The 14,221-nt window shown below is 51.0% G+C and overlaps 1 protein-coding gene across 3 annotated transcripts in view; it reads right to left on the reverse strand.

Annotated features, from left to right (window-relative positions):
• PLA2G2C (phospholipase A2 group IIC) overlaps positions 1-14,221 on the reverse strand; it is a 21,082-nt gene continuing 6,861 nt past the window's right edge. Inside the window, exons 2-8 of one of the 3 annotated variants that reach the window (XM_063106318.1) lie at positions 12,577-12,692; positions 10,614-10,758; positions 9,815-9,918; positions 6,313-6,422; positions 6,124-6,213; positions 1,220-1,550; positions 1-240 (exon numbers count right to left, since the gene is read on the reverse strand). In XM_063106318.1, coding sequence (XP_062962388.1) covers positions 116-240; positions 1,220-1,550; positions 6,124-6,213; positions 6,313-6,422; positions 9,815-9,918; positions 10,614-10,758; positions 12,577-12,670 — 999 coding nt within the window. In that variant the 5' untranslated portion in view covers positions 12,671-12,692 and the 3' untranslated portion in view covers positions 1-115. Of the gene's footprint in view, positions 241-1,121; positions 1,551-6,123; positions 6,214-6,301; positions 6,423-9,814; positions 9,919-10,613; positions 10,759-12,576; positions 12,693-14,221 lie in introns of those variants that run through there. The other 2 variants (XM_063106320.1, XM_063106319.1) reach the window with 2 other exon arrangements.

Raw genomic sequence — 14,221 nt, forward strand, 5'->3', positions numbered from 1 at the left:
TTTAGCTCGTAGTCCTGCAGGTTTCCAGGTTAGCCTGGGCACAGCCTGGCAGCCATTGGGTCAGCCAGGTTCTCTCACGTGTCTGTGGTCGGCCCTGAGTCGGCTTTGCTGATCTTCACTGAGCTTCTATGTGCATCCAAAGTCTCAGCTGAGACACCCGGGCTGGCAGCTCTGATCTGGGGGGGGTCTCGTCCTCCAGCAGGCTAATGTAGGCTTTTCCTCGTGGTAGAGGCAGGTGTCCTGAGAGAGAGTGGAAGTGCCCAGACCTCCTGAGGCCTGGGCCTGGAACTTGTGGACCATCACTTCCACTACATTCTGCCGACCAGAGTCACAAGGCCAGTTCACATTCATGGGTGGGGAAAACAGCCTCCTCCTCTTGGTAGGAAAGGCCAAGCATTATAACGTGAAAGGTAAGGATGCAGGAAGGAGGAACAATTGTGCCCATTTTTTCAATCTACCATGCCAGTCGGGCTATACAAACATCAGAATCCACCCAGACTAGATCACTTTAATATTTATTAGAATTTAAGTCTGATGTAACCAGAGGCTTCTAAATTTGGGTGGAAATTCTGCACACCTCTGATTCCCTCTCCCATACTGTCTTTCTCCATTTCTTTGACGTCTTCCTGGCCGTGACATTCGCAAGGCAGAAGTGGGGTGCTAAGGTTCTCCTGAGACCTGAAAATGGCACTCATTTTTTCCTGCCTGAGGGCAGAACTTGAGCAAATGAGAGCCAACTGCAAGTGTGCCCTCAGCCCTCAGTGTGGGCATAGACCTCGTTTTCCAGGACCTCTGCTTTGTTTCCAGCTAGATCTGGGTGGTGGGCCTGGTTCCCAAGTCTGCCCTGCATCCTGATTTGGGGGTGGGAGTGGAGGGAGAGTCTGGGGTCCATTCTGGGGCCTCTCCCCTCCTGGAAACTTCCTCGGATGGTGGGTTGGAAGTATCTCTCTACCCTGTCCCTTGGTTTTACTGCTTCACAGCACTTACTACTAACTGAATGTATCATACACACACACACACACACACACACACACACACACACACACACACACACACACACACACACACACACACACACACACACACACACACACACACACACACACACACACACACACACACACACACACACACACACACACACACTTTGGGTAGTCTGCCCTCCATCATAGAATGCAAGCTCCTTCAGGACAGGGATTTTGACTTTTTCGTTTCTGACCTTCAGTCCTCAGGTGCTGAACGACATGGAGCATCCTAGGCCAGAATGCTGAAGACGCTGCTCTCGGGGGAGACGTTTTGTTCTCTCTCCTAGGGGAAGAACTGGAGCCTGCTGGGGATGACACTAAGCAGATGCTGAAGGACAAGGGGCCTGTGACCTCCCTAGCACTGGGGTCTATGGCTGCCACACTGGGGCCGGCTGGAGAAGAACTGCTTGAAGTTTTTCTCGTAGGTGGGCAGGCTCTCTCTGAAGCAGTACACAGATCGCTTGTCACACTCACAGGCCTTCCGCCCGCAGAGGCAGCCGACACCAGGACCAAGGGCACATCCACCTGCAGAGACACACAGGGTCACTGGGGGCTCCCAGCAGGCCCCCAGGATTTGGGACTAAGGTCAGCGAGAATGAGGGGCTCGCTGCAATGGGGCAAGGGTTGAAGACAGAAACCCTCCTTTTCCTTCACCCCCAAGCCCATCCCCGATCACATCTGAACCTCCCACAAGTGCTCAAGTGAGGAGGGGAGGGGGGGCTGCACAGAGGGGCCCTCAATCGCTGCACCCAGGCAGCACACAGGCCAAGGCAACAGGACCCATTTTCTCCAGTCATTTCATACTTCCTGATGCTTGTCTGACATCTCACTTGGATGTCTCTGGCATCTCCTCTCCAACTTGAGACATTCAAAAGGGGACGTGATACACTGTGCTCCCTCCGCCCCCTGAGCCTTTCACCCACATTCTCGGTACACGGCCCCCTCCAACGGGGAGCCCACCCGGCTTCCTCCCCTCCTTTCACTCCTCATGTCCAGTCTACCAGCAAGTGCCATTGACATTCTCCATGTGTAAAACAGCTCATGCTTTGCCCTCTCCTCTCCGTCCTCTTGGCCACTACCCAAATCCCTGTCACCGCCAGCTCTTCCTCCTTAATGGAAGGAAATAGTCAGGGACTGTCTTAAAATGTAACCTGAATTATGTCCACTCTCCTGCTTAAATCCATGCTGTGGTTTCCCATTATTTGGGGAAGACATCCCAAGTCCTTGTCGTGGTCCACAGAGCATAGATGCCTTGATGCAACCCTCATCAACCCATCCCTCCTCGTGGCTCTCTGCCCTCCCGCCCGCCTCTTACACACCCTCAACCTGCTCTGTCTCACCTCAGGGCCTTTGCATTTGCTGTTCTTTGTCTAAAATGCTTCTTCCCAGGATCTCCAAGTGGTGGGATCGACCCACCCTTTGGGTCTTGGTCAAATTTAACCTCCTCAGAGAGACTCTCCCTGCCCACCCGAATGAATGCTGTCTGCAGGCCACTCTCTCCCACATCCCCTTGTTTAGTCCCTACTTTATTGTGCTTTTCACAATCTGCACTTCTCTTATTTGCTTATGTGCTTACGTCTGCTTCTCCTCAATGGAGTGTGAGCTGTGTGAGGCTGTGCCCTTGTCTGTCTGGCTCATCCCAGTATCCCCAGCATCCAGAATCAGAAATCACTGTTGAATTAATGAACAAAGCCTCTCTGGGCCTTTGAGATTGAATGTCAGCCCTTCGGCTGAGTCACCACTAAACAGGGACCTTTCATTTAGCTTTCATTTAGCAGTCAGAGCTGTAGTGCAGGGGTGTGTGTGTGTGTGTGTGTGTGTGTGTGTGTGTGTGTGTGTGTGTGTGTGTGTGTGTGTGTGTGTGTGTGTGTGTGTGTGTGTGTGTGTGTGTGTGTGTGTGTGTGTGTGTGTGTCTTTTTACTAAACAGGGACCTTTCATTTAGCTTTCATTTAGCAGTCAGAGCTGTAGTGCAGGGGTGTGTGTGTGTGTGTGTGTGTGTGTGTGTGTGTCTTTTTACTAAACAGGGACCTTTCATTTAGCTTTCATTTAGCAGTCAGAGCTGTAGTGCAGGGGTGTGTGTGTGTGTGTGTGTGTGTGTGTGTGTGTGTGTGTGTGTGTCTTTTTACTAAACAGGGACCTTTCATTTAGCTTTCATTTAGCAGTCAGAGCTGTAGTGCAGGGGTGTGTGTGTGTGTGTGTGTGTGTGTGTGTGTGTGTCTTTTTACTAAACAGGGACCTTTCATTTAGCTTTCATTTAGCAGTCAGAGCTGTAGTGCAGGGGTGTGTGTGTGTGTGTGTGTGTGTGTGTGTGTGTGTGTGTGTGTGTGTCTTTTTACTAAACAGGGACCTTTCATTTAGCTTTCATTTAGCAGTCAGAGCTGTAGTGCAGGGGTGTGTGTGTGTGTGTGTGTGTGTGTCTTTTTACTAAACAGGGACCTTTCATTTAACTTTCATTTAGCAGTCAGAGCTGTAGTGCAGGTGTGTGTGTGTGGTGTGTGTGTGTGTGTGTGTGTGTGTGTGTGTCTTTTTATGGTTGCGAGTGCCGAAGGGAGGCCATCAGAGTCCCTGGTTTGTGACCTTGGGAAGTTAGCTTCGGTCTCCTCATCTATAAAATGGTGATAAGAATAGTGCTGTCAACATAAATGACAGTGTCTACTGCACAGGCTCGTGGTGAGGATCGTTGCTGTTGTTTACAGATGGCGTGTTCGGCTGCGCCTGGCACGGAGGACATGCTCCGCAGATGCTTGCTGTTGTGTGACCATGAGGCACCCCAGCTCCATGTACACGAAAAGGAAGTGCCCTGTCGAGTCGGCCCCGGCGCTGGTGACAGGCTGCTTGTTTTCCGCTCGCTCTCCGTCTCCCAAGTCCACATTCCTGCACAAGCTGTCCTCCCACACCTCCCTGGAGACTTGAATCCCCCGGGCATGTGACACCCCCACGCGTCAGCTGCCCCTCTCCACTCACCCGCAGGAAATATGCCAGGATGTCCATGCCTCTGGTTCCCCATTCCCGCTGCCCCCCTCCGTTCCCGACGCCTGGGTCACCCCTGCCCTCCCACTCCCCCTTCCCCATCTGTGAAAATCCTTCCAGATCCATCAAGCCCCAGCTCCCCAGAGTCCCCGGAGCCCCTGTCCACGTCTCTCCCCACTGCTGTGCCAGCTCTTCCCCTGCAGCAGCCGCAGGCCCTGCTCCCCCATCCTCAGCGAGGGCAGGGGCCTCGGGCCCACCCCGGCCGAGTACGCCCTCCTCCCAGAGGGCCTGGACCAGGCACTGCCACTCTGGAAACCTGAAGTGAGACACCTCTCGCCCTGCCTCGGTCACCTCTCATCCTCCTCTCTCCATTTACCTCTTTGTCTCCTTTTCCAGCTCTTCGTTCTTCCATCTCAGCCCACTGAGCCTTCCTCCTTTCTGTCCTTCCCACCGTGTGCGCGACCCTTCTCCCCTGACATTCAGTTCCACTTCTGATGGCTCGCCCCGTCCCCAGGTCTCCAGAACTCATCTTGAGTAGTGGCCTTTCACTGTGGACTATCATTTTTGTGGCATCCTCAGCCATGGTAGGACCGGGCCTGTCACGAACTGGAAGAAGAGGCAGCCCTAGGCCAAGAAATGCCATCTTTGGAAGCCACCTTTTAAAACCAAGCCTAAGTCCAGATCCTGCATCTTCCAGTGTGCTAATGGAGAAACTGAGGCACGAGAGAAGGAACTGATGGCTTCAGAATGTTCATTCTCATTCCATGAAATATATCTCCACAAATGGGACAGGGCAACCAGGTCTACATCCCTGCCTGTGGCTGGCCCAGGACCCTCCCAAGCCTTTGTCTGTGCCCCGGGCCTCGGCCCTGCTCTTCCCCAAACTCTCTCCATGTGTTCCTGTTCAGTCTCAGGACTTGAAGTGCTCTCAAGTTCTCAGCTCCAGGCCAGACCTGTCCCTTGAGTTGTGGACTTCACTATGCATGTGTCCACTCGCCACCCTCCCTCAAACTCAACACGGCTCACACCAGACTCTGGCTGTCTCCAGGGTCCACTCGCCCCCATCGCTTCCCCCATCTTCACAAGCTCAGTAGACGGTGCCACTGTCTATGGCTGCTCAGGTTGAGAGCCTTAGATTCAGCCTCTCTTTCCTTCACACCCACATCTGATCCATCAGCTGGTCTGTCTGGACAATTTTGCCTCCGAAACGTACCCAGCATCTGATATTTCTCCCCATCCACAGTCACCACCCTGGTCCAAGCTGCGGTTACTCCTCTGTAGTGCTTTGAAACAGCGTCTAACTGGTCCCCTCTCTCCTCCCTCAGTCCCTTCTCTGCATAGTGGCCAGAGTGATCTTTCTCCAGCAAAATTAGAGCATCCCCTGCCTAACAGGCTCCAGTGGCTCCTCGTGCCATTCAGGTAAAAGGCGAGCTCCTTACCTCGCCCTCCCAGTCCAATACCCAACCTCATAACCCTCCCCAGGCTCCTCTGCTCCCAGCACACTGGCTCGAGCTCTCCCATCAAATGCCACCTCCTTAGAGGCTACCATGATCACCTAAAGTAGACACTCTTCCCTCCCCCAACCCCTGCCATAGCCTCGCCTGTCACCTTGTTTAAGAGGCTCCAGAGCCCTTGCCGCTGTCTGAATGTATCTTTATTTATGAACATATTACATCTCTCACCTTCCCTGGAAAGCGAGCTCCTTCTGGGCAGGGGTTTTGTCCTCTTTGCTGACCACCAGCTCCTAACACTCAGCAAATGCTCCGTCACTGTCTGCTGACTGCGGCCTCTGGGCCAGCGCAAGGAGACTATGCCTGGGGACAGGAAGCCAGCTCTAGTTCCAGACCCAACTGCTCCTATGCTTCAGGGTCCTAGCAGGTTGCTCCTCCTCTCCGAACCTGTCTCCTCAGCTTTCAAAAGGGATAAAGGTACTTGCATGGCCCATTTCATGAATTTTTTTCACTCATTAAACAAACAGGCACTGAGTTCCCAACATGTGCCTGGTCTTTGGCTGGGAACTGGGGGTCCGGGTGTGAGCAAGCAGACCCTACATTGTGCAGGTCCGGGGCATGGTCCTCTGTGGGCTCCAGGAAAACGAGCGCCTCCCAGACAAGACAGGCTTCTTACCTGATTTTGGAACTTACAGTCTGGTTGGGGGAGAGTCGATGGAGAAGTAAACAAAGACGAAAACAAGATGATTCCAGCTAGAGATGCATGCTGGGAGAAAGGGCTACATGTCAGCGAGTGAGGTCGCTGTGAGGAGGACACTTAGTAATAAATGACAAAGGTCTTTCCAAATACAGACCCGATAGCTACCATTTCCACTTTCCTCTGCTGGCAGCGGGAGGCGTCAGAGGCCTGGAGATGGAGGGGATGTGGGAGAGTTGGCTGGAACCCGGTCTCCTCCCCACACAACACATGTGTGCCTGTGTGGGTGGACGGGGGTGTCACTGCTGGGTGATCTTAAAGTCCCTCACAAATGCCAAGTCCTTATGTAATCCCACTCAAAGGGATAACCATCTCCCAGGTGGCCCTGGAGCAGCTGTACACACCAGGCAAATTGGTCCCCAGGCTCTGATTACAGTCCTTCTCCGTACTGATGTTCCAGGTGACACTTAGGGACATGGACAGACCAAGCCATTCTCCTTCTTTCCCTGCCATGCTCACCTACCTCATCCCAAAGCAGTAACTGGTTGCTAAGCAACCTGGGACCAGGCTTGGGTGCAGAATCTCAGAACTCAGGACACTGGGGAGGCAGTTAACCCTTGCAGGGGCAGCTCTTTGAACTGAGGTGTGATTGGGGATAGGGGAAAAGGTTTTATTCCATAAGGGGTTAATAAGTCTAGCCCAGGGGTATATAAGTGCAGAGGAGACTCTTCAAAGAAACCACTGAATGGTAATTTTAAAAAGCCCCAGTGCTTTTCCAAAAAGTAAAAGGGGTAAGAAACTTGGACAAAAAAAAAAAAAGCCTCCAGGTCCAAAAGTAAGGGCATGAACTAAGCACTTACTACAGGCAGGCAGCCCCTTTAGCAGGCTGCTTCAGCCAATCCTTCCAGCAACACTATGAAGTAGAGATGACAGCTCCAGTTTTCACATGAGGAGACCAAGGCCCAGCTAAAGGGGTGAAGCTGGGATCAGACCCAGCTCTGCCTGATTCCGAGGCCTCTTAGCAGAAATGGAAAGATCCAGGGCATTACAGAAGACCAAACTCTCCTCTTTGCCCTCCCTGGGCCAGTTTGCTGCAGACCACGTGGCAGATTTGTGTGTGAGCCCACCAATCAAGGGCACACCTGTCACCCTCCACAGGGCAGGGTGTGAGACAGGACCACCTGGGTCTGAATCCCAACTCTCCTTTCCCTGGCTGTGTGACCTTGGCCATCCACTTCACCTCTCTGAGCCTCAGAGCCCTCCTTGATAATGGGGAGAATAATGCCCACCCCAGAGGTTTATCTTGGGGGGTCAAGGTGCTGTGTGAAGCATCTATTACAGGCGCTTGTGAACTGCAGCTGTTGTCACTGTGCCTGTTTCATGGATGAGAAAAAACGAAGCCCAGACACCTCAGGCCACGCAGTATGTTCAGAGCACTGGAAAGGCTCAAGACATTTGGATAAAACTTTTCTCCTCTGTGGGCCTCAGTCTCCCCGTTGCTACAACAAGGGCTTGGTATGGATGGGCTCTAAGGGTGCTTTAAGCTCTGGAGTTTCCTCAAGACTGTGAATGCTCTGAAAGCAGGGGCATGTTCACCTTGTTCTGTGCCCTTGGCCCCTGGTGCAGCACTGGCACTGGCAGGCACTTAGTAGGCACTTAGTAGTCAATACTGGGCAAGCGAATGAATGTGCCTGGGTCTCAACACATAGCAGCAGCAGCAGACCTAGGACTAGAACCCTGGTTGCCTGGGAGCAGGGCTTGGCGAGGTGGGAATGGGGATGACGGGTGGGCCTAGTGCTCACTGCTGGCTCAGCTGCAAAGGGGGATGCTGATGCCATGGTGCAGATGTAGAAGCCCCCTCCCATGGCTGCTTTCCTGAGCAGGGCTCTGGGCTTCAGAAGCCCTGATCAAGGCTTCAGGAACAACTGGCTGCTTCAGCTTGGCAGGGCCAGCAAGTAAGGGAAGCACAGCCCAGGCCAGAGCCTTCCAGCCCAGCTCTTGCCCCTGCCTGCACCTGCTGTCACCATCAAGCCTGTGCAAGCCAGGGGACATTTCCCTGCGCCATCTCCTGTGCTCCAGCCCCTGCCTCAGGCCACTTTCCTCACTTTCCCCCTTCGCCCATGGTCCTGGGCCTGGAGAGTGAAGAAGGTTGAATAAAGCAACTGCCTCAGGTACAGAGCGCCAGGCCGACCCCTCTGAGTGTAACCAGCCCACAGACCCAAAGGCAGATACGACCTGAGACCATGAGCCAGGCTGAGAAAAGGCTCAGGGTACCTCTGTTGTACAGCCTCCCTCACCAACCAACAGCCAGGCATCCCACCACCTCCCCACGTGGGGCACGGACGGGAGGGAGGAAGCCTCAGAAACTTGGCCCCAGGCCTCAGGAAGGCATCGTGCACTGAAGCAAACCCGACTGCGGGGGCAACCTTCTCTGGTCCCCTCTCCCCTTCCCCTTCCGCCAGGCCCTGATCCCTCCCAGCTCCTGGACTTGGCCTCAGGGGATCACAGAAGAGACACTTTGCTTTAGGCCTAAGGATGATCATAGCCAGAGAGCTCCAATTCAGCAAGTCTCATTGAGCTCACAGGGGGCAGGGAGTTCTTTCCCTGTTGGCAATGTGCTCAGGACAGGGGGCAGGGCAGGCTGGTCTGCCTGCTGCAGGGTCTGAGCCCCAAACCACCATGTTTAGGCTGCTCAGTCCTAACTCTGGGTCTCTGTGTGTGCTGAGCGGGAATCTTAGGTGGGGGGTGCTGGGGAGACCTGGGGTCTGAGCACCCAATATGGAGCGGGGGGCGGGTAGTATGTATCTCCAGCCCCGGGAGAACAGTGGAGAGGAGAGGATAGTTCTCTGACCTCAGGAGGAGACAGATGAATGCCAAGAAACAGTCACAGCTGTGAATAAATACACCTGGGGAGGAAGGGGACTGGTCCAAGCCCACAGGGTCGGGCAGGAGGTAAGTTGCAGGTCACAAGGGGCATCACAACCACTCCAGCACTGGAACAGACTGGTACTCACAGAAGGCTATTGCCAGCACCTTCAAATGTGCTTACTCTTTAGACCAGACTTGCCTCTACGTGCCCACATCCACCAGCCCCGGAACACGCTCCAGGATATGAGGGACAGTCCCCGTGTGCTGGACACTCTGTACGCTTGGCTTGCCCACCCTGGCTCATTCTCTTCCTCCCTGAATGCACTCGGTCACACGTAAGTTCCCCTCCCCTTCCCCACCCATTTACTTTTGTGTCCCCCACGGCACCTGTCACAGTGCCTGGCACGTGGCCAGCCTTCGCAAATATTTGTTCGACTGAAAGACAGCTGAACTGCTTTGTTAACACATGACAGAAATAAGGAAAAATGTTTGCAACAGCAACAGTTGCCAAGGGAAGCTGCACAATTCGATGTAATCTCCAGTCAACAACTACTTATTGAGCACGTGCTACGTGCCAGGCTCTGGGCTCCCAGAGGGAGCTGCAGGTACAGTCGTGGGCAGGAGAGACCTGGGCTAGACAGAGCAAGAACTCACCGAGAAGCTCGAATTCTCGGAACTGCCCCTTTCCATCTCAAAGCACTGGGAAAATCACATTTCCTAAAAGTTCTCTGGGTCAATGAGGAGGTGGACATTAAGGAAGGGCCCAGGTTCAAAGACATTTCCCTACAGAGAGGCCACTCACAGACCACCGTTCTGTTGATGATGTGGAACTGGTAGCTGTTCAACACAGGCTGGCAGCCAAACTCCTTCAGCTTCTCGTAGCAGCAGTCGTGTGCCAGGCAGCATCTGGGGCCAGACGAGAGGGAGATGAGGGCTTTACCTGTGGTGGGTCTCTGGGGAACCGGCTGGAGGACCTCAGGTGGAGCTGGAAAGAACTCACCTGCCTCCTTTCCCAGGTGAGAAGGCATGGGGGGGAGTAAATTACTGATAATATGAAAAATAATAGAAAATAACCAGTACCATTTACTGAGCCCTCTCTAGTACCTTTTGTACCAAGGAGTTCTAACAACTCACACTCCCCCACCCCATTCATAGGAGCAGGCCTGGAAGCCAGGTTTGTGCTGTGTGACCTCACCCAGATGGACAACTTTTCCAAACTGGGCCACTTGGATTCTTGGAATTAGGACTGGGAGACAGCAAGTCAGTCTACAATCCTAAAAATGGGGGAGCTGAGAGACAACACATTTGTCATGAGGCTGAGAAAGTTGCTAGAGCAGGACCAACTACGTAATTTGCAGGGTCCAGAGCAAAATGAAAATGCGGGGCCCTGTGTTAAGAATTTCCAGGTAGAGACAACACAGCAGGAAACCATGTTCAGGCCTTAGGAGTGCTGGGCCCTGTGCAACTTCACAGGTCACACTGGGGCCTGTGCTGGATTCTGCTACTTGCCATGCGAGAGTCCCAATACCTTCTCTCTGGCTTCATTGCATGAACTTCAATGCAAATCAAATGATGGGTGGCCTCAGAGCCTCTGCACGCACCTGTCAGTGTCATCCATGGGGACCCCTTTGCCCCCCAGCCCACAGTAGCAGCCATATCCGTAATATGAGAAGAAGGCACTCCGCCCTGTGACGCGTTTGACCATCCTCTGAAACTGCCAAAAGCTGCAGTGGGTGGGGGCCGTCACTGTCCGTGAGAGAACAAGGAAGAAGGAAAGATGGGTGAGCACAATGCTGCCCTGACACCCCCTCACTAGAGTGCCTTGCACGTGGGATGTCACCAGATTCCTGAAACAAAGTGCGTGGTCCCGGCTGGGATCATCAGCCCCTTTTAGGGCAAAGGAAATAGGATCAGATTTTACCTCCGTAACACAGCCATTTTCTTGCTAACCCAGAATTAGCACCCAGTGTCCATGACGTTTAGGACGATGTTCTACTGCCAACCATGGTCTTCAAAAGTAGGAAACCATCGTTCTAGACAGAAACACCCTTAGGTCTGATGCAACATTAACGGGAGAAGTTCAAAGCCAGAAATGCCAGTCACTACAGACATCATCAGGCATTTATAATCTCACAGGAGAAACAAAACGCTTTAAGAGGCAAGAAAGACACACACAATCCATTTTAAATGGCAAACCCATGTGGATCCAGCAATTTTTACTTCTACAAAATGCTTACGAAAGCGGGCACAAAGATGCTTGCTGCAGCGCTATTTGTGATATCAAAAAATTGAAAACTACCCACGTGTTCACCAATAGGATAATAACAAAATTATGTGTCTTGAAAATATACTATCTTTAGTAGCAATATCTTTGGGCAATGGGATTGATAGAAAGAAATTTCATATACGTCTGTGCTGCCTGACTTTTTTTGACAATGAGCATGTGTTACTTTTTTGTTATAATGTTTTAAATGTGTATGTGTAAAGGCCTAGAAGGTTGTACACCAAACTCTTAAATGTTACATCTAGGTGGAGGAAAGGATTGGGGTTTGGGAAGGATGAGGAGGGGCTTTACCTTGTTATTATGTACTCAATTATTTTACTTATTAATTACAAGCATATATTAGTTTTGCAATAAAAAGTACAATAAAAACATGAACTCGAAGAAAAACAGAGGCAGAGTTGGGGGAATCTTTGCAGATGCCTTCCTGTCACATTGCCATGCCTTACTGTCATGAAGTGCTGCAGGGGGTGGGGATGAAGCCTTGGGGTGGTCACTACTGCCCATGCAGTCCTGGGAAAGAGGGTGGGGACACACCGTGGGGCTGCAGAAGTGGGCCTTCCTGCATATGGGTGGCTGCATATGGGTGGCTGCCTACTATGGTCTTGAAAACTGAAATCCCACCCCTCAGGGAAAAAAGGAAACCTGTTTTTGACATTTTTAACTTAGAATAACCCAAAAGTTATTGCTACACAACTGAAAAGGACAGAAAAATGAATTTGGACAAATCTCTACTCAACTAACTAATCCTGCAAAAGAGTCTATGAGTTTTCCCACAGACCCAAAACTGTTTCCCAGTAAATCCTTTACACTTTGCAGAGGCATGCGATCTCATTTCTGGTAGCAACTATTTACTCATTATTCCCTAAGTCACCATAACAGTGTCTTCTGATAAGAATTAATCATTCCTAAATTAGCTAGATACACATCTACATTTTTGTTATGGAATCCACATGACTTTAAATACCAGAGGCAACTAGCATCCAAAGGAAAAACAACTCCCAGGGGTGGGGATGGTCAAACAGTAGTCGAACTCCCTCTTTCTCAATATGGTTAGTAACCTTTAATTCCTACAAGTCTTATGCGATCCCAACACTGGGATCAACCCATTTTAGAGCAGAAACAGAAGCAGGAGAACTTTGGTGGAAGCCGTTTCTACTCCTGATTCTCTTTTGAGTGACTTGTGACTTTCTCTCACCCAATGCCACTTCCAGAGGGTCCGTCCCAGTGACACAGACAGGAGGTCAGCACCTCAGCTCTCTCTGGGCTGGTGTACTACTTACAGCAGGAGACGAAGATGAGGAGACTGGCAACAACCTTCATTCCTGAGGAGACCAGGGGGTCCGAGGTGACACGGTCATGCCTTTGTCTGCGCATGAGGGGTCCACCAGTTGAACTCCTGTTCAGGGAGGAAATGACCAAAACGAGGTGAAGCCATCTGGGCGCAAAACCCCAACCACAGTGTAGGCCTTCGAAAGCCCTCAGTAGAGGGCTCAAAGAGATCCTTTTCAAACCTCGTTACCTCTGAATATGACACCATTTCTGGTATTTAGACCTAAATATAACAAGGGTTCAGTTGTTTGAAAAGTGCAAGCATTGTTCGGTTTTACAAAAATTTCTTTCTTTGGCAACACTATATCTTCACCTTTTTTTTTCTTTCTTTTGAGGAGTCAGTATTCCCTCTGTTCCCAAGTTTAAAGGCATGACACTGTTCATCATGAAAACCCAGCTCAGGAAAGTCTAGCTCCATTTGCATGGTGGTACTGTAGTACACCCAGGTATCTGATTCATAAACGTGGCCCCTCTGATCCTTGGTTCCCTCTCCTGTAAAGTGAGACTAAAAATACCTATCAATAATTTCAAATATTTATTAAGCAATGCCAAGGGCTTCACGGGTATTACACTATTTAATCCTCACAACAACTTAAGAGGTTCCATTATCATTTTAGAGATGGAGAAACTGAGGCTCAGAGAGTTTCAACCAATTTCTTGCAGTCATATAGATGTCTACTTCACAGACTTGTGGACCAGCTGGAATAATGAAAGTAAACTGTTCTGCACTATAAAAAGCAGTAACAGTCAAACACACCATTCTTAGTCTTATTAGCAGTGGTAACGTTACCCACATTAGGCACACTTCCCACAGGACAACTCAGGAGAATGTGGGCTGCGCCCTTGCCGTGGAGCTGCCACGGAATCAGTCAATAGCTTTCTTTAAATACAAGTGGGTTTTTCAGGCCCCATCACCAATCAGGCTAAATCTGATAACATCAGGACTTGGAGAGCGAACAATAGCTCAGTTGAACCTAGAGAGTCTGGTGGGTGCAGAGCTTCGGCTAGATTTACACCTGGTGGCAAAGTTTCCCAGGAAGAATTCAAAATGACTGTCCTGCTGCAGAGGGAGAACTAATCAGGTGCCTCTGCCATTTCTGTGCACTTCAGCAAAATTCTGGTGGATGCTGTGTGGCCAGGCCATGACCAGGCTGGGTCCCAGCCAACCTTCATTTCAACTGCTGTGTGGGATGTTTTTAAATTAGGTTCCATCTCAACAGGCTTGCTTTCTTTTTGTCTTTTGAGTCTGAAAAAAATAATAATGTGCAGGTTTAGTCCACGAAGAAGGGACTCACATCTTTTGAATGAGCAGGTGATGCCTCTTTAGAGAGACAAAGAGCCTGGGTGCATTACTGGTAATGAAATCAGACAGACTTATTAGGCACCAACTATATGCTCTTCTTATGAGAAGATTCTGGCCCAAGGAAGGTTGAGAAGCTGGCTGGAAAGAACAAATTGGTAAACATAGACCAAAAGGTCCATGTGGACAAAAGTTCTGTTTGGTTCTCCATTGGTTCTGGAATGCTTAGAATAGTCTCCAGCAGGCCCTCTCTTAAGGGATAGGATATCAGCTGCTCCTGACACTCTCACTCCCTG

The sequence above is a fragment of the Cynocephalus volans genome, chromosome 8, assembly GCF_027409185.1.
Source record: "Cynocephalus volans isolate mCynVol1 chromosome 8, mCynVol1.pri, whole genome shotgun sequence".
Lineage (NCBI taxonomy): Eukaryota > Metazoa > Chordata > Mammalia > Dermoptera > Cynocephalidae > Cynocephalus > Cynocephalus volans.